The 18,885-nt window shown below is 34.3% G+C and overlaps 3 protein-coding genes across 4 annotated transcripts; 2 read left to right on the top strand and 1 right to left on the bottom strand.

The window, feature by feature from the left end:
- Positions 1-709: 709 nt before the first annotated feature.
- LOC105161872 (DHHC-type zinc finger family protein) lies at positions 710-9,349 on the top strand. Of its 2 annotated transcripts, XR_847808.3 has the most exons (11): positions 710-1,027; positions 1,144-1,237; positions 1,863-1,957; positions 2,040-2,207; positions 2,297-2,369; positions 2,470-2,522; positions 2,920-3,011; positions 3,104-3,156; positions 3,714-3,839; positions 8,636-9,022; positions 9,088-9,349. XR_847808.3 is itself a non-coding variant. In XM_011079714.3 (10 exons), exons 1-10 carry the CDS (start codon positions 882-884, stop codon positions 8,909-8,911), a joined length of 1,176 nt encoding a protein of 391 aa, XP_011078016.1. In that variant the 5' UTR covers positions 710-881; the 3' UTR covers positions 8,912-9,349. The 2 variants fall into 2 exon arrangements, 1 of the variants encoding a protein (XP_011078016.1); XM_011079714.3 differs by having other exon boundaries at positions 8,636-9,349.
- A 1,193-nt stretch (positions 9,350-10,542) lies between these two features.
- Positions 10,543-13,928, top strand: LOC105161873 (Pentatricopeptide repeat (PPR) superfamily protein). Its single transcript, XM_011079716.3, has 2 exons — positions 10,543-10,698; positions 11,235-13,928. Exon 2 carries the CDS (start codon positions 11,371-11,373, stop codon positions 13,141-13,143), a length of 1,773 nt encoding a protein of 590 aa, XP_011078018.1. The 5' UTR covers positions 10,543-10,698; positions 11,235-11,370; the 3' UTR covers positions 13,144-13,928.
- A 1,858-nt stretch (positions 13,929-15,786) lies between these two features.
- On the bottom strand, positions 15,787-17,427 carry LOC105161874 (Ribosomal L18p/L5e family protein). Its single transcript, XM_011079719.3, has 3 exons — positions 17,250-17,427; positions 16,577-16,698; positions 15,787-16,360 (listed from the first exon to the last, which is right to left on the bottom strand). Exons 2-3 carry the CDS (start codon positions 16,676-16,678, stop codon positions 15,908-15,910), a joined length of 555 nt encoding a protein of 184 aa, XP_011078021.1. The 5' UTR covers positions 16,679-16,698; positions 17,250-17,427; the 3' UTR covers positions 15,787-15,907.
- Positions 17,428-18,885: the final 1,458 nt, after the last annotated feature.

Genomic DNA, 18,885 nt, shown 5'->3' on the forward strand with positions numbered 1-18,885 from the left:
AAGTGATGATGATGTAATGATGGAGTAAATTACAACGACTTCTTTTGAAGTTTTGTATAATTACGAATTCTCCCTCGTTATTTGAAAAATTATTAATACTTTCTCAATTTAGTAGTAGTATAACAATTAGTACAATTTGTTAGGTGTTCATCTACTTTTTTATGGTGATTTGACCAAAATGCCTTATTGATTAAAAATTATAATTTTATTTATTTTTTAAAATTATTTTTTTTTTCTTGAATTAAATGGATAATGTTTTTATAATTTTTAAAATTTTTCATCCTCCCTCTTTGCTTTTTTATAAATTTTTTATTTTTGTTTAAAAATACAATGGGGGTAAAGTTGGCAATTTCATATATACATCCAAGAATTACATAATTTTTTCAAATATTAGGGGGTATTTTAATTTTTCAAACAACGAGAATATATTTATAATTATGCTAAATGACAAGGAAAATTGTTGTAATTTACCCAAAAGTTTAATTTATTAATAAATGCCTAAAACTGATTAATTAACATCTTTTAGCTTAATAAAAGATCTTCATTTAACTTAACTGAAGCTATAATTTTGAGTGGTACTTAATTTAAGTTATTGCAAACAGGTAGTCAAGTAGTTCTAATTTAAATATTTTAAGTTAATTACTTTTTTTCTTTTTGGATTTGGGATTTTAAGTTAATTACTTATTTGTTGAAAAGATAGTGAAAATAATGAATGAATGAATGAATGTAGTCTGCAACTGAAGACTTGTCAGTGATTGTCTGCAAAGTCAAAATCCCTCTTCCAACCCCCGTTCTACTTCCTCTCATCTCAAATTCTCATCCTGCCCAACAATCTTCATTGTTTTCCTTTCCCCGCAAAGCCCGCCAGTGAAGAATTCTTTATGGCGGAATGGCTGCTGGTGTGCCATGGATTGGCGACGCTGCTGGTGTTAGTGTCATTCCTCTGCGGGCAGTGGCCCATTTTTCAGGGGACCTTCATTCACCGTATTCATTTCTTCATCACATTCGGCGCCTACGATTATTTCCGGTATTATTCTCTATGATGATCCATCGAATTCGTGAATAATCGTATAGTGACTATTTCCAATTTGTTCGCTGTTCTTCTGTGTTTAATCTGATCCGTAGTTAGTGGTGGTGGCACAGGCGATTTATTCATTTCGTATGTGGGTCTAGAGGCTCCAATGCGCTTCTCTCTGTGGAGTACTATTGTTGCGACCGCCCGAACCCCATAATTCAGGTCTTCTTTTACCGTTGTTTGAGTTCCTGGCTGTTGATTAGTCCTTTGAAAGTTTTAGTGTTGTGTTTATGGGCTTCTTCTGTTGTTTGCATATTTAAGCTTGGCTACGAATTCTTTTGGACTGTCCATTATCATCTTGTTTGCCCCGTTCGTTTTTTTTTTTTTGGCTTAGAGTTTATTGCTTGATGGTTCTCGAACAGTTTAATCTCCCAAACACTCTCCAGACTTCATGAGGATAAGTCTTCTGTTGCATTTATCATTTATTCATCAGCTTTGTACTCACCTTCCCCCTTCTATAAGAAAAAAGGAAGTGATTGAGATATCTAGAAGTATTTGAGTAGCATAACATAATAACATACAGTGTTGACTCTATTCATCAAGTGCCACTCAAGCAGCCTTTTCCAAGATTTGTAATGGGCTTAATATGTAGGCTGAAAAGTTAAAGTTTTAGCCGAACAAGAAATTAACAAGTAGAGAATCTCATTTTCCGAAACCACACATGAAATAACAATTTTCATGATATATTTCTTGATTTCTGGAGTTGCATGTAGGACCCTGGACCTGTCCCTTTGTTTTCAGCAGAAAGAAGTTTCATTGTTTTTTTTTTCTTTTTGTCTCCTTGCAGTTGCTGTACTTAATAATAATTGGAGGAACTTATTATTTCATTGCGACGTCATCATTCAACTACATACCGGGGTATTATTTAAGTGGAGTGCACAGGTATTTTCTGTATTCTTTGCTTTCTTTTGTTGTCCTGATGGATGTATATTTATGACCTTGCTTGAAATATATGTATTAGCAGGTACACAAGCTTCTTGGCAGTTGGAGTGGGCATTCTTTTCTTTCTATTGACTAGCTTTTCTGACCCAGGGGTTGTGAATTCTGCAAATGTTTCTCAATACCTTTCTGCTTATCCATACGACAACGTTATCTTCTCGGAGAAAGAATGTTCTACCTGCAAGATCCCTAAGTAAGCTTATTGTTCTGGTATGAGACGTCCAGAACTTGTCTTACAGAATTGTGAACTGGCTCTAATTTCCTTCCTCCTTGTATTATCAGACCTGCTAGGTCAAAGCACTGCAGCATATGTGATCGCTGTGTTGCTCGATTTGACCATCACTGTGCATGGATGGTTTGTTCACTAAATTTCCTTTTTGATATCATTAATGATAGGTACATTATGTCTGTTATAATATATTATCATTTTGTTTTTCTTTTTTTCTTCTTTGAAGAACAATTGCATTGGAGAGCGAAACACGAGATACTTCATGGCTTTTATTCTTTGGTAAGTAATAGAACATAACAAGACAGATTCAATCTTGCTAGTAATCCACACTCTCGTTGGTTATTTCCACTGAAGAAATTCACTGTAAAAATTTGAAAGTTGCAGTATTGTGCATGCAGGATTTTTATTTACAATTTTTTTAGCAATGTTATCAACCTATAAAAAAATCATGATATTGAGGTGACCAAATGCTAAGATGCTAACAGCATCTATCTAACTTGCTAATATTTCAGTTAGGATATTAAGCTAGAAATATATACTAAAACAGGAGAAATTCACCAAGAAATGAATGTATAAGTTCAGATGAAAATGTAGGACGTCGTGAAATATCTGTCACATGATTTTGAGCTCTTTTAGTTGGATATTGCCCTTGAATTGTTTTTAATTGCATATGCAGGCATTTTCTCATCTGCATATACGGATTAATTGCACTGGCATTGGTTCTTGCTGGTAGAATGAAAGAACTACAAGTTATCCACATTCTAACAGGTTTGATTGGTGCAATTCCAAATTTTCTTCAATAGTTCTGGAACTGTGCAAACAATCTGAATCGAATGTATGTCCCTCTATTGGTGTGGCAGCTTATTATGGCATTGAAAATTCTTTCCGAAAGTTGGCTCCGTTTGTTGTACAGGTAAGTGGACTTAACTTCAACATCTAACATAGAGTATCACCCTTCACTCCAAGCTTGAACATGCCACCAACTTGAACTGCATTTATTTTGCAAAACTATACATGGAGTCTTTTTATACGAGTTTTGATCCCAGCAACTTGTCAATGATTTATATGTCATTTAAAATTTATTAACTTGGTCTAACTTCTACAACTGGCCCAACAAAACTGTAGAAGTGATTGAAGCCATTCTTGTCAAACTGATGGTTAACATAACAAGGACTTAATCTTCTAGAAGGTGGGGTGGGTCAAGAGAGATCATGACTGACATTTGTGAGGAATTTTGGCTTCTGAATTTGCTCACTTTAGGGCGAGAGGCTCGCTACTCCATTAGCAGAAACTCTGGAAACGTTTCATTTATGTTTGGTGGTCATTGATAATCAGTTAATGGGATTAATTGGTCCTTCCTGAAATGTGGGTGAATACATACTGCATAGGTGAGCCTAAGTTAATAGGTGTATTTTGTGAAGTGTGCTCATTCTTTCATGCCTCTGACAATAAGCATCTGTCTTGTGGCAGTGGTTGTTGAATGCCTATAACACACAAATCCTTATTATGGTGTTTCTGGCTGTAATTTCTCTGCTGCTAGCTGGTTTCTTCACGTACCATGCTAAACTCTGCCTTACAAACACTACCACTAATGAGGTATCAAGTCACGTTTCTCTTCAATATATTTGGTTATTCTTCGCAAGTGTGAATGGATATATGTCCTGCTACATGGTTTGCTGATTGTTTTGCTCAACTTCTGATAGTTTAAGTAATATGATATGGACCATTTGATAAATATAAGAAATATGGAATTAAGTAATCATCACTTGTCACTAGTTCCATATTCCATGTAAGAAAGTCTTAGTGAGATATACCAAAGAAGAAACTCACCTTCCCTCCCAATATGTTACTCTCGTTTTCACTCTTAATACTTAACTCTTGCTTTGTTAGCTGGCTTTAATTGTTAAAACATGACCTTTCTTACAATTACTAATATTTCCTGGGGGTAATTTCCTTTGTTCTTCTTTCATAAACATAAAAGAATTGAGCTCAAGAGAAGCTTACACATGTGATATAGGTGACTATGTATGCCATGTCTAGTATTTGTTGAAAATCTTATTTTTCTGTGTTGTGTCAAGTTACTAGATCATTTATAGGTTATACTTGCAATATGTAACAAATTTTCCCTCTCACAGTGACTTTATTGTTTGTGCTCATATGCAGCCAAAGGAAATTAAATAATAAGTTGAATGGCCAAATAAAATGCTCTTATGCGACATAAGAGCATGTGAACAAAAATTTCTGGACTAGATGTACGTACTTCATCTGTTTTCCGAAGATTGGTAGCTAACTTTTTTAGGTCAATCACATGGTTTGTAGTATTTGATCTTTGGACTCCAAACATTCTAAATTGTAGTACTTCAATCAATTTTTCAATTATTGAATAAACAATTTATCTAGCATGAAACCAATGCAAGGAATTGGTCTCTTGAAAAAACCTACTTTACATTTGTGATAATGGTGTTATTTTCAAGTTTTTATCGAATGTTTTAAGAATCTAATTAGCAGCTACTGGTCCTTTTGAAGACCTGTTATTTTTCTTATATTGAGCGATTTGCTTTACTTTTATGCTTGGTAACCATAATAAAATTTGTTTGGAAGTTTGCAACACAAGCATTCGTAGCACGTCACAAAACATAAGTTTCAGCTGCTGAATAGAAGAAGAATCATAAAATCAAGAAAAAATATTACAAATGCAATTAGTTATGATAAAAATAGAGACATAATAATGCATCATGTAGTTGATACTCTTTCATATAAAGTTTGAATATCTTCAAGCTTGAGATATTCTGATGAAATACCATAACGATAACATGTTCGAGAAACATCTGTAATACACCTAATAAACCTTTTAGCAATATGATGCGGGCCAGGCCCCTATATGGTAGAAGTATCAAAAGAGTATGCCAAAACGAGAATTGTATTAATTGTGGACGTGAGATCCATAGTTGTTAAAGGTTCATGGCACAAAGGCGCCCTGGAGCCAAAGGTGTACTCCTTTTTAAATCACGACGCATATTTAATGAATAAATTATATATTCACATATCAATATCTTTTAACATCAATAATGCACAAACAATTAAATTTGCAAACTAGAAATTATATTAACCATTGTACCATAGAAGGAATATGTAAAATAACTATTCTTAGGGGGGAAAAGGTTCAAAAAAGTGCAAGACTTACTCTGACTTCATTTCTTCTCCATCATCATTCAATTCATCATCTGTATCACAGCTAGATTTTGTAGCAATAAACACATTTTTTTTATTTCTTAAAAAAAAAAGTTCAAAGGCTGGGCCCCTGACGTTTTTTAATACTAGGCAAAGCTTAATCTTCAAAATAAATTGGGCTTTGACCAACTTTTTTCGTCGTAGCCTTGGAAAGGCTGGGCTTTCACAAGGCGCCCTGAGCATGCGTATAGCTGCGCTGTGAGAAACCATAGGGCCATTTTATAAAAGTGATGCTAGGCTTGCGCCATGCCCTTTTATGACTGTGTTAACATCTAAGCTTCATTTCAATTCTCATCTCTCTTAGAAAGGGAAATGTGAATTTCCATCTCTGAGCTCTTAAATCTAATCAAGTCGTCTGTGAGCGTTTCATTTTTGTTAATTTTGGCATTCTGAAAGCATTTCTGGAAGAATATAGAATATAGATGCATACCTGAAAAGTTGGTACTTCTACTCATAAAAATCACCAAATGAAGTAAATGGCAATTTGAGGTGTTGATGACTAAACAAAGTGGTGAAACATGGGTTTTGTCACTTCTCAATTTTATAAATGGAATGTCAAATTCAGAGGCTTTTTAACTTTTCATATTTATAGTTCTAATCTCAAATTGGCAGAGTTCTACGACTAGTGGATATTCATAAGAATTGCAATTTTCATGTTGTTTTGATTAATATTACTTATTGTTCTTTCCTTTTTTTTTTTTTTAATCTTGAGTACATGTGATGTTTGAAATTCTTGTTGTTAAAGTCTCATGTTTTATGTCCTATATATTTATAATTCTATGTTTATATTGAATTCAGATTATCAATTAGTTGTAAGTAATCAGATATTCCTCTGGTTTCATCCATAAATAGGGAAGCTAAGGAAGAAAAGAAGAAGAATTGACCATTTAATTATCCCAAACAATAAAAATGGTTGGAAAAGAAAATATATAGTTACGTGTATATCAATCTATTGAATTGCCAACACATACTTTTTCAAGATAGTAATCGCTATCTAATAAATTCAAAGGTTCTAGTAAAAATGAAGAGTAACGATATCATAATAAGATCCTAATCTCAAAAAACAAAGGAAGGGGAGATATGGCGAAATTGGTAATTGCTACGGACTTAATTGATTGAATTTTGGAAATGGAAATGTGATAAGTGATAGCTTTCAAATTCAGAGAAACCCTTAATTGATAAAAATGAACAATCTTGAGACAAATCCTATTTTTAGAAAACAAAGGTTCAGAAAACGAGGAAAAGAAAAGGGATGGGTATAGAATTCAACAAAAGTTATTCTATTGGAAGAGGAATATTTCCACTGGAAGTTTGTAAAGGATGAATCATAAACATTTACATTGCTATTAAATGATAGGGTAAATTACATTACACCTCCTAAGATTTGGTCTAACTGGTAGATAGAAAATGTAATTAGCTCCCTTGAGGTTCACAAAACATTACTAACCCAGTTGAAAAAGCACAAAGTACTTAAAAACCCTCGCTCTTTTCCAACAAAAAGAAACATATGAAATAAAATTTGGTGAAATAACCAAAATGTCCAAAGATACTAGCATTTGATACCCATTTGTTTATTTTTCTTGTCTCTTCGAAACGTCTCCCTCATTTTGTTGTATCTAGCCATCTTTTTGCCTTTTTTAGTTGGCAATCTTCACTTTAAAATATTGTAACAACAAAGTGATCGAAGATGTCTTACCTAAAGTTTGTCTAGGGAAGTTTTAGTGTGAAAAAAATGATTTTTGGAATGTCACGTGTATAATTCGCTGGAACTCTATTTAGTGGAGTTATACGTAAGGCGAAACAAATCTCAAGTCATCTAAGTCAAATCTTAAGAGATGGGATGTAATTCCCTAAATAATATATCAAATGATTAATGAGGGCTCGAATTTGTACCTGTATTATACAAAATATGAAGTACAAGTATTGATTCCACCCTGAAGAAAGATTTCATCTACTCATCAAATCATCCACACCATAGTGGAGTAGATCCTTTAAAGAATCGATTAATTGGATGCTAATAAAGATAGAGATCCATTGTATATGTAAATGTTGGCAAAATGACATGTATAGTAAGAGGAAAATCCGCTTTAAAAATAGTTGGGTTTCACGTCCCCCCCGTCACACACAAAGGCCTCTGTTCGTGGCCCAAATTGGTTTATCTTTTTGATTCTTTAACAAATGTGGGCGACAATGATTTTCTTTTATCACATGTGAAATAGCATACTCATCCAATAAAAAAGGAATTCTTATTTGGAACAGCCAATCTATTAATTAACTGCGAATTTTGATTTGTTAATTTATTATTTTGTCTAATACAAAAAAAAGAAACATTCTAAGAATTAAAATATCTTGGGCGATTTATTTGGATATTGCTACTAGAAACTATATGTTTTTTGTTTTGAAGTTTTGTTGCTAGGCCATGTGGATTTGTTGGTCCATAACTTGTGTTCCTTGTTAGGATAGTTACAAGTGAAGTTACTGGGGAAAACATTGACCTTCTAGAATATGAATCTTGTTGAGTATATTCTTTGCCCTAATGTTTCATCCAAAAAGAATTTGTACTCAAAAGATGCAAGAAATGTTGTTAACTTTATAATTGTTAGAAATCTTTGAATAGGCTTTTAGATGAGCTTCAAGTTGAAGGTTCAACAACCGCACTTGATCCAGTGGTCACATTACAAGGGAACTAAAGAATAAATATAACGAATTATATTGCTAACTTCAAGAATTGGATTGGTTTTCCAATTTATCCTTGTTATTGGGGTGTTTCAGTAATTTAACCAAAAACTCATATATTAGTGCACATTTTCTCATTGGAATGTGATCGGGAGAGCAACACTGCTAAAACTTAAAACTACAGGGATGATTTTGACAAGAGGTTGAAACCCAGGGATGAGAATAATATTTTCCAGTTTCTGAAGCTATTTGCGGTTTTCTGGCACTGTGCAGAATCATATGTGCTTTTAGATATCTGTGTCGGAGCGATGCAAGTGACGTAATGCTGACCCAATTCCCTATTCTTTATAAAAAACAAAAGAAAGAGAAAAAACAAGAAAATGGGCGAAAAGACGTAGTAAGAGAAGAAAGAAACCAAAACTAATGCTAATGTGGTGAAAAGTAACATATTTGAGTTTGCTCGATGATTCCTTGTTAAACTGCAGAGTTTTAAATGGCAAGAGCACCTCAGCTGGCAGAGGAAGGTAAATGAGGCAAAGGCAAGTGCAGCTGCTCTGAAAGCTAGTTTGGGTGAACTAAGTGAAGAAAGAAAGCCTCAAGAGAGCAAATGGAAGAGGTACTTTAGAAGATCTCATCTAGAAGAAGTGAAAGTGGTTAAGAATAACATGTATGACAGGGGATTTCTCCACAATATTTATGAGGTTGTCGTTCCGTTCTCAACAAGGAGATCATTTTCAGTAACTAAATCGAAATCAGGTTAAGGTCCCTGCTCATGGTGTCAGTGGTCTGGAAGCTTTTGCATATCTTGATTTGTGCCAAGTAGCCATTGCTTCAATGAGAATGATCCAAACCCAGACCTCACCTACACCTAGGTTAGTCTTGTATTTAGTTCATTTGTATTTTTTGCTTCCCAGTGCTCTGAGAATATTATTCACAGGGGCAACTCCATAGCCACTTGAGTGACTTAGATCAAGCGAAAAGATGGCATATTTTCCAAAGGACGCTTACAAGAAATTACTGTAGTATATGATGTAAAATTGCATTAGTGCACTTAAAATTGTTTGTTCCATGTACATGCATTGTAGTTTATTCGCCTATTGTAGCTGGCAACCTGATTGGATTATTTCCAGGAAGGAATCATTTATCGCCATTCAGGTGAATCTCTTGAATTTATGTGCTGGTATATGGGTTTTACTTTATACTTTTGGCAGTCATTTTCTTCTTTGCATCTTCAGATCAATCTTATTGCAGTTTCATCTCATTTTGCCAAGTCACAACTGCTGCCATATTCAAGTTTACTTAATATTTTTGTGAGAACAATTCTTTGTGTTGTCTTGTTCAACTGTATTTCCCATCCAAACTTATCACAGGGCAATTTACTGCCATTACGATAGCAGTACTCAGGTCAGGTTGGGGAAACTTATGCAGGCAAAATACTTGTGGAATGTTTAGAGTTGTTTCTTGGTAGGTTCTGAATGGTTCAGAAAAAAATGAAGTTGCGTTTTTGGGGGGATTTGAACCAACGACACTAGAGTTTGGGGCCTTGGTTTCGTCAATTGAGCTGGACCTCGCCGGCCAAACACACTATTATATATAGGTCATTTTGAAGTTGAATCATAACTTTTGGGGCGTGCAATGCAACAAAGGATACTTGCTAATAGCAGCTAGAAGAATCAACTATTTATCACATGCGTGTTATGGATACGAATATTGTGTCTGTGGAAGTTGAAATTGTAATTACTAATTTGGGATGCTCTTGCTGATCACATCACATAACGTTACAAAAATAATAATGCCAATTATTATGTATTAACAAAACATTTCAATCATCTTTATATAATATTTACACTGCACAAATGCATTTATTACTTTCCATACAAAACAAAAAATAAAGTAATTTAAGGCGAATTTTGAGATCCAACGATTAATAGATACAATTATAGTAATATTTGAAATAAGTAGTTGGTAATTAGCCCAATATATTTCCTTTCTGACATTATTATCAGGGTTAATTAAATTTTTTTATCCTAAATATGATTCTTTTTATACTTTGGCATTTAAACTTTTTTTTGTGTCAACTTAACATCTCAACTTTACAAAATTTTACACTTTGTTATTTATAACTGTTATTCAATCAAATTTTTTATTGAAATAATTATTTATAGTGCACATGTGATGTTTAAGGATTATGTGATTTGGTATTTTTATATGTACAACATGATATATTTTTTCAGTAAAAAAATCAATAAAAAGACGATTACATATGATAAAGTGCAAATTTAGCTACATTGATATTGTAAATTGATAAAAAAAAAAAATTGATATAATTTACATATATAATAATGTAAGAAGATACATATATATGTATATATAATTTATAAAATATATTTTAGAGAGAGAACGAGAGAGAGTGATTTGGTGGAATAGAGAGAGAGCGTACCGTACACAGAGTCTCTTCGATATTTACAAAGGAGTGCGCAGCTATTTCTCTTTGGTAAAACCCTAAACCCTCACTTTGCTGTTCACGCTTCTCATCGCTCATTTCCAGGTTCTTTTTCTCTTTCTCATTTCTTCTTTTCTTGACATTCAATCTTACTTTTTCTTCTTTCCTTTTTTTTTTTTGTGTTTTTTCTTGGGTCATAAATCATGTTATATGTGGTACTATGGACAAATTTGCGAAGATTTTAATCGTAGTTCGAACTGTATATCGCGGAAATTAGACGAATGTAGAGTGGTATTATCTTTTTGTTTCGGTTTTCTTATATTATAAGTGTGTGTGTGTGTGTGTTTATCAGTTTTTAGCTCACTTGGAGTTCGGTTTTGCATTACCTGAAGGATTTGTCGCGTTTCAGTTGTTGTGGTGATGATAATTAAGGAAGACTGGCAATTAATAGATTTTGAATTTTTGAGTTTTTCCTTTTGCTACCTTTTGGTCTTGCTTTATTCTGCTATTCTGATGATTTTAAGTCTAGAATTGAACCTTTTTTAGATTAAAAAGTTAGTTGGTTGCTTATGTTCAAATTTGAGTTGCATACTTCATTGATTTACTTATCTGAGATATACGTATTTAATTTCATCTTGCAGTTTGACTTAATAAGTGGGTCTCAATGGAAGAAGTTTATTCGCCGGAACTTTTGAATGAATATTATCTGATCAAGGACAAGGTTGGAGAAGCTATGTTGTAGAAATTTATTTTGTTGTTTAATTGAGGGGAGGAAAAATGGCCTTCGCAGTACTACCACTGAAATCAATGATGGAGGTTCACAATTTGCATACCCAGAATTCTTTCCCCAACCAAGCATATCTGAATTATGGCATCACTCATTATCCTCAAGGAAGGGCTCTGATTCCTTCTAGGTATTCATTTGTGGGTAACTGTGAAACTCCATGTGATCCACGGTGGACTGAGATTTATGGAAAAGGAGCAACGGCTTCTTTGCTAAGGTGTAAAGGGCAGCAAACTGGGGTTTTTCATGATACTATCAACGAGGGCAGTCAAAAAGAGTTCAAATTGGAAAGATACAAAATTGATGTTGAAAAGAAACTCATTGACCAAACCCATTCGAGAAAATATACTTATCCTTCAAAATTCTCCTTGGATGGGCCCTTTGTTGAAAATGATGAGAAGACTAACAATGAAATTCTCGAGAATTTCTGCATTCGTGGGAAATTACTTGATGCAGTGAAGGTAGTAGATGTGATGACTCGTAGAAACCAAATTCCCAATTTTCTGTGCTGCATAAAGTTGATCAGAGGCCTTGTCAATGCTGACCGTACAGACAAAGCTGCTAAAGTCCTTCAACTAATGGTTATGACTGGTGGCGTTCCTGATATTATCACATACAACATGCTAATTGGTGGTCTGTGCAGGAAAAGGCATCTCAAGTCTGCTCTTGATGTCCTGGAAGGAATGAGCTTGAGTGGTTGCCCTCCAGATATTATCACTTTTAACACAATAATTCGAGCCATGTTTTATCATGGTAAGTATGATGCAGCCATCCAATTTTGGAAAGACCAGCTGAGAAAGGGGTGCCCTCCTTATATAATTACTTATACAATCCTCATTGAGTTGGTATGTAAACATATTGGAGCCAGACATGCTCTGGAGATCATGGAAGATCTAGCAGTTGAGGGATGTTATCCAGATCTGATAACCTACAATTCAATGATCAATCTTACTTGTAAACAGGGGAATTATGAAGACGCCACATTAGTTGTCTCTGATCTTCTCTCACGTGGAATGGAGCCCAATGCTGTAACGTACAACACTCTTCTCCATTCACTTTGTATATATGGGTGTTGGGATGAAGTAGATGAGATACTTCTCTTTATGGTTGAAACTTCAAACCCTCCTACAGTTATAACATATAATATTTTGATTAATGGTCTATGCAAGCATGGTCTGCTTGATCGGGCTATTGACTTCCTTGATCAGATGGTTCTACGTGACTGTTCCCCTGATATAATTACTTATAACACGCTGCTACGTGCACTCTGTAAGGAGGCAATGGTAGAAGAAGCTATTGAAATTCTTCAGTGTTTGGGCAATACAAATAGCTCTCCTACCTTAATTACTTACAATATTGTGATTGATGGAATGGCGAAGCATGGTTTCATGGAGAAGGCACTGGAGGTGTACAAGTACATGGTAGAGTTTGGGCCTTGTCCAGATGATGTTACTTATCGATGCCTAATATGGGGGTTCTGTCGGGCAGATCTGGTTGAAGATGCTGTACAGTTACTAAATGTGATGGGTAATAATAGCCGACGCAGAGTAAGAGATAATTGTTATAGATTCATAATTCATAGATTATGCCAAAAGAAAGAACTGGATACTGCAGTTCAAGTCATAGAAATGTTGACTTCAAGTAAAAGAAAGTATGATTCTACCTTTAGCTCCAACATTATTCAAGGAATACATGCTGCAGGCATGACAGAGGAAGCTACAGAGTTACGGCAGAAGTTGATAGAGAAAAAGCTTTTCAAAGAATAGCATTTGTTTGGTCAAACAAATAGCTGCAAGCTTTGGCTGTTTCACAATAATCTGCATGATAAATATCCCTCTCTGATATTTCTTAGTTTTTGCTTGTTTTCATTTTCTTTGCAAGCAGATAATGGGTACCATAGAGAGTTGTGCAAAATATGTTCTGATATAGATACCTCGGACTGGTCTCTCTCCATTCCTGTATTCCATCAGCTATTCTACTAGCTGTGATTATTATTGGCTGCAGGAAATCGTATTTTCTGAATGGGAATTGGAAAGTTGTATAGAAACTTATACAGAAGTCTAAGGTGCCATGCTGCTTCTTCTGTAAGATGGTGGCAAAAAGACAAAGTTCCCCAGTTGCTCATAATTTGGAGAAGAGGAGGATATGCATTAGCTGGCGTTGCACGTATGAGAATGGCTGCCATCTTTCTGATGTTCTCTCAGCTGTCCCAGTTCTTCCTGGGAAACTTTTGGATAACACTGATGGGGTGCTTCTGGCAGGATGGAGGATCTGCTGGGGAAGCTAAAAATACTTGGAGCAGTTTTCTTTTCTCTCTATTCGACAACAAAATAAATGCCCTTTGAGCAAAACCTTGGATGGATTAGCTTGCGGCTTTGTTTTTGAGAGCCGCACATGGATTTTCTCTACTTCGGTCGTAGCATGTTTATATTACTCCCATGCATCCAGTTTTGTACAACTGAGTTTGATTGCTGGTGCATATGGAACTTGTCAAGATAAAACTTTTGTTCTTTTGTTCATGGATATATGGCACTAAACTATTTTCGATGAACATGCCGTCGATCGAACATTTGTCATATTTTTGTAACTTGTTTTAAAAAAATAAATCTTTGTTCTTTTATTTTTAATTGAATCTCTAATTTGTACTTCTGCTTCATATGAATGTAAAAGAAAAATTCTACGAGAATTATTATTTTAAAATTATATTTCAATAAATACTGAGAGACTTTTAATTACTTTTAATAATTATTGTCAAGCTACAATAATAAAATAAAAAATAATATCTTTAATAGTTTTTTTGTATTTAATTATATTTTGTAGTTTCTTAAATAAAACATCATATCATTATTGTGTGAGATATCACACGTATAATACGTCAAACTAAATACTATATAATGAACGATGGAATTGATTATCATTCAATTTTTTATTATGTTCAACCATGTATAATTCTATAACACAAATCAAATGAGGCTTTAAAATATAATTAGCCTAATTTCATTTCACTTCTTCATTATTAAGTTAAAAAATAAAATAATTTTGTTTTTGAAACATTAATATAGATCACGATTATGCACGTGCGCAAACAACTATAAAACTAGCAAGCAAGTATACTTGATAAGTGCATAAAATATCTATTTTTATCCAAATAAAACAAATAAGTAGTTAAAATTAATAAAACAACATCTGGTGGAGCTAAAGTTGACTCATAGAGGCCACTTCAGCAATATAGTCACCGCACACGTCAGGGGCTCCAATGAGCCATCACCAAATGTTCCTAACCCATTCTCCAACTTACCATCCACATAGGATGCTGTGACGAGTCATCTAAAACCCTGGTGCTGGGAGTTATATGCCACGTCTGCATCCCATCTCGTCATACACGTAAGAGAGAGGTGATGAGTTACGGCCACAAGTGCACACAGATCACCGTCCACATGGGAACATGTTCGATGAGTCAAAAGCCAGCTGTTGGTGAGTCATCAACCGATGAGTATCCACATAGGAGAGAGGCGATGAGTCAACTGCTGTGATTATGATATGAGGAATAATGAGTCAGACATTCTGTACCAGGTGGGATAGATGATGCAGGTTTATTGCACCAGCTGTATCCAAGAATTTCACCAAGCCAGGGCTGCAAACGGACGGCACTGCCTGATGAGTGGGAGAGGGACCAGTGTGGGGTGCTTCATTTGAACTCTGCTTCACCCTAATTCTTATATATATATATATATATATATATATAGACGCCCATAAGATTCTATTTCTTTTCAATTCGGACCTTCTCACCCCACCTTTTCTAAAAATAAAAAATTAAAAAACTTTCATTTATCAATAATCTGAAAGTGTGAATAGGGTTGTGAAGGTTTCATGTTTATTGACTTTTTGTGATGCATATTTTAACCTTTTAATACAATACTAACAATTCATTTAGAATTAGCTTTTCGTCCTACCCATAAAATTAAATGGTGGTAGAATTTTAATTAAATCGAAACAAATTAATATATATTATATGTCATTTCTTTATTTTATTTAAATGTGTTAAATACTAAGTTTGGGTCACTTGCACTTGGTGATGCATTAATTAAAGTACAACCTACATTTCAATAGGTAAATGCCAAATAAACTTTTATTAACATAGTACATTTATATCCTATACATATCATACCTGTACTGTACGTACATGAATATATGAGCTAAGGTTAGAAAACTCGAAGTACAACCCTTGACATCTACCAGAAAACACCATCTACAAACAAATGCATATTTTCATTTTTACACAAAATCACTACAAAAGTTCTAAAATTTGCATCTGAAAACAAAACCATTGCGCTCGTGAGGATAAGGAAAAAGGTATCTTCATGAAAAGCACATTACATAGTATAACAAATTAAGAAATGCAGCAGGCATGACAAGATAAGGTTAATCCATTGAAATCTTGCGGTCTAGAGTTAGTTCTTGTTTCATAAACAAAAGCTGCAGACTCTCTCCCTCTGTGAAAGCCTAAAATGCAAAAGACTTACAAACTGGTCAATCAAGATAAATTTTGATATCAATTCCACTGTCGATGAGGGACTGAACAACCGCTCTAATTTTCCCTTCAAACTTATCCCTTTCCCTAGGAGTATAAGAAGCTGTATAGACATCGGCTTCTCTAGCCCTATCAGCCAAAATCTGACCTATGGCCAAACACGCAGGTATATCTGATCTTGATTTGAGTGCGGCCTTGATATCTTTGGAGTTAGTACCAGCAACTGCGACCTGCTTGCATGTCACCCTGTGGGTGATTGAAGCTGAGACAAAGCGCTTTGAAATGAAGACGTCCAGAGTAAATGGTTCCATGTAAGCTATAGTTCGTTGCTTGAAAGATACATGCTTGTTTGGATTCTTTGACTTCTTCTCTTTCTGATAAGTGTATGGCCGGCTATTATCATCATCAAGAAAATCTTCTACCCCAAAAAAGCTTCTTGGTGCCAGACAAGGCTGCAATAATACAAAGAGATAGCTAATATCTCAACTCTGTAAATCTTAAACGAGCTCCACCAAAAGTTAACCCAAGTTTCATTGTTACTGTAAATTCACTTCCTCATATCGAACTCCATACATAATTTATTTTCTCATTTTTTGGCATAATGAGCTTCTAAAAAATTGGTACGAATCTTTTAATTTCAGAAAGTTGAGGTTGATGCAAAAGCTTACCCGAGCAGAGTGAAAAGCACTCCTCTGTGTACATGATAAATGCCTGATTTCACAGCCTCCATTCATGCGAGCACATAACTTACGACATGCAAGTCTCAACATCACAACACAATGGTCACAACCTAAATAGAATACCCAAAAAGAGTCCTCTCAATCAGATCAAATTACCTTCGGATTTGCAATAAAAAAGTACAAATGCAGATGACAGTACAGCACATACGTATTTCAAACTTGACAAGTTCTACTCACCCACCAAAAAAACAAAATACTCATAGCAACATATGAACATGGAAGGGAATTCTTATGACCAAGCCCAACAATGATCACATTTTTTTTTCACGCATTTAATCGAACAGGTACCGAGCAGAAAAGTTAGACAGATGGGTATCCCGCATACAATATAATAACAGACTGCAGCTTCCCAGTTACGAATTAAATCGAACAGGTACCCTGCATTCAACTTGGCATCAAATGGAACTTCGAAAAACGAAAACCCATTTCATATCATCAACTAAACATGCGAAATGCGCCATAATTAAATGCATACAAATGGCTCATCCCAATTTTTCTACAAATCATGAGTGGGGTGTTTTTGCATTCACAGAAAACGCAAGGCCGAAAAACTTGTAAAATCACGAAGTTCGGCCAGAAAAGCTGGAAATTGTTCAAATACCTCGAGGGCAATTCCCTTTCTTGTAGTTCGGTTTGCAGAAACAGGGCTGAGACTCTTGGACTTTGAGTAGTGTGTACGAAAATTGAATTCCCGGGGATAGCGGGCAAGAGACCAACCTGTGAACGTAGAATATATGGGTCAAATATGCGCAATTAAGCTTACATAACCCGATCCAATTTCTCAAGTGACAGATCCGAACCGAATATATCGGAATTCGAAAGGTTTTGTGATAAATTCACTTTGGGTCCCTAAACTATTTCTTGGTTTGCAATTAAACCCCTACACTAATTAATGAAGTTCAACAATATTTTTTACCAAAACGTTTGTTGTATACATTTATTTGATTGATCTTTTTTAATAGAATATTTGAAATAGAGAGCGATAACAAAACTTAAGAGAGAAATGATAATCTGAGAATGATTGACATAAAAATAAATAATTTTTGAAAGTGAAAATACGAAGAAAATGGAGGAAAAAAATAAATAATTATTTAAAAATATAATTTTGCCACTTGGAGACATTAAGATCAAAGATGACGATTAGTAGATGAAATAAAAAAGGAAAAAAAAACACCAAATTATGCATAATGAAATTTTATGGGTTAAAAGTTACACTAAAGAATTGGAAATGTGGGAATTGAATTTGTAAAAGTATCTGAAAATTTGCATTAAAAAATGGGTTATTTTTTGCGAAAAATGAAGAACAAACTTATCAAATTTGTTCTGAAACTTGAGAAATACAAAATGGTGCATATAAAATTTGCTTAAAACATATTTATTTTATTTTATTTTTGGTTAAAATCCATCTTAATTCATGTTAGTATTTAAAATAAAAAAAATATCTTGCAAAATGGTTTTTCTTAAATTGTACTACAATTTTTAGTTGAATATCAAATTGTTCCATTTTCTGAAATTAGAAAGGGAATTATTAACCTAAGATAATGATTGTATTCCTATTGTGTTCTAAGGAATGTTTATATTCAAGGCCTTGGGATAATTCTACAGTAAAAATATTAATTATACACAAAATCTCCCTCAACATCTTACAGGAGTCAATTCAAGAAGTCATAATTGGATTTGTGATTGATGGAAATAATATGCAAATACCAAATCCTACTTGTATATGATGTACGAGTAGAAGAAAACTTCAGTTTAAGTATAATCTATTAAAGTGGTTTCTTGTATTCAATTTTTCATCATGAGTTCAGGAATGATAAACATGCAAAGTGTACAAAGAGAGCTTCCGAAGATTCTGAGGTTAAAGAGATGGGAATTGCCCTATAATTAGGGTATATGAACTGGGAAAGGGTCAGATGCCCTTCACATATGATTTACAATCTTAACTCAAGAAAGTGTCTGTCCATAAGGAACAAAGGAGGAAAAGCTAGGAATGGAAAAGCTGAGGAGGGTAATTCTCAATATCAGAACATCTATCTGCAACTACAAGATCAGGTAACAGTCATGTCAATCTACTTTCTATGAAAAGCATCCTAGCAACAACACCACCATATCATGAACATTCTTACATGGTACCTGAAACCAATGCTCGGTAACTCTCAACAGTCTCTTGGATTACCATGTTTATGCCCAGTGAGCTGCAACATACGAATCTGGTGCAATACACACTTTCATGCACA

The sequence above is a fragment of the Sesamum indicum genome, linkage group LG5 (genome assembly GCF_026168435.1).
Source record: "Sesamum indicum cultivar Baizhima isolate 11 linkage group LG5, ASM2616843v1, whole genome shotgun sequence".
Classification (NCBI taxonomy): Eukaryota; Viridiplantae; Streptophyta; class Magnoliopsida; order Lamiales; family Pedaliaceae; genus Sesamum; species Sesamum indicum.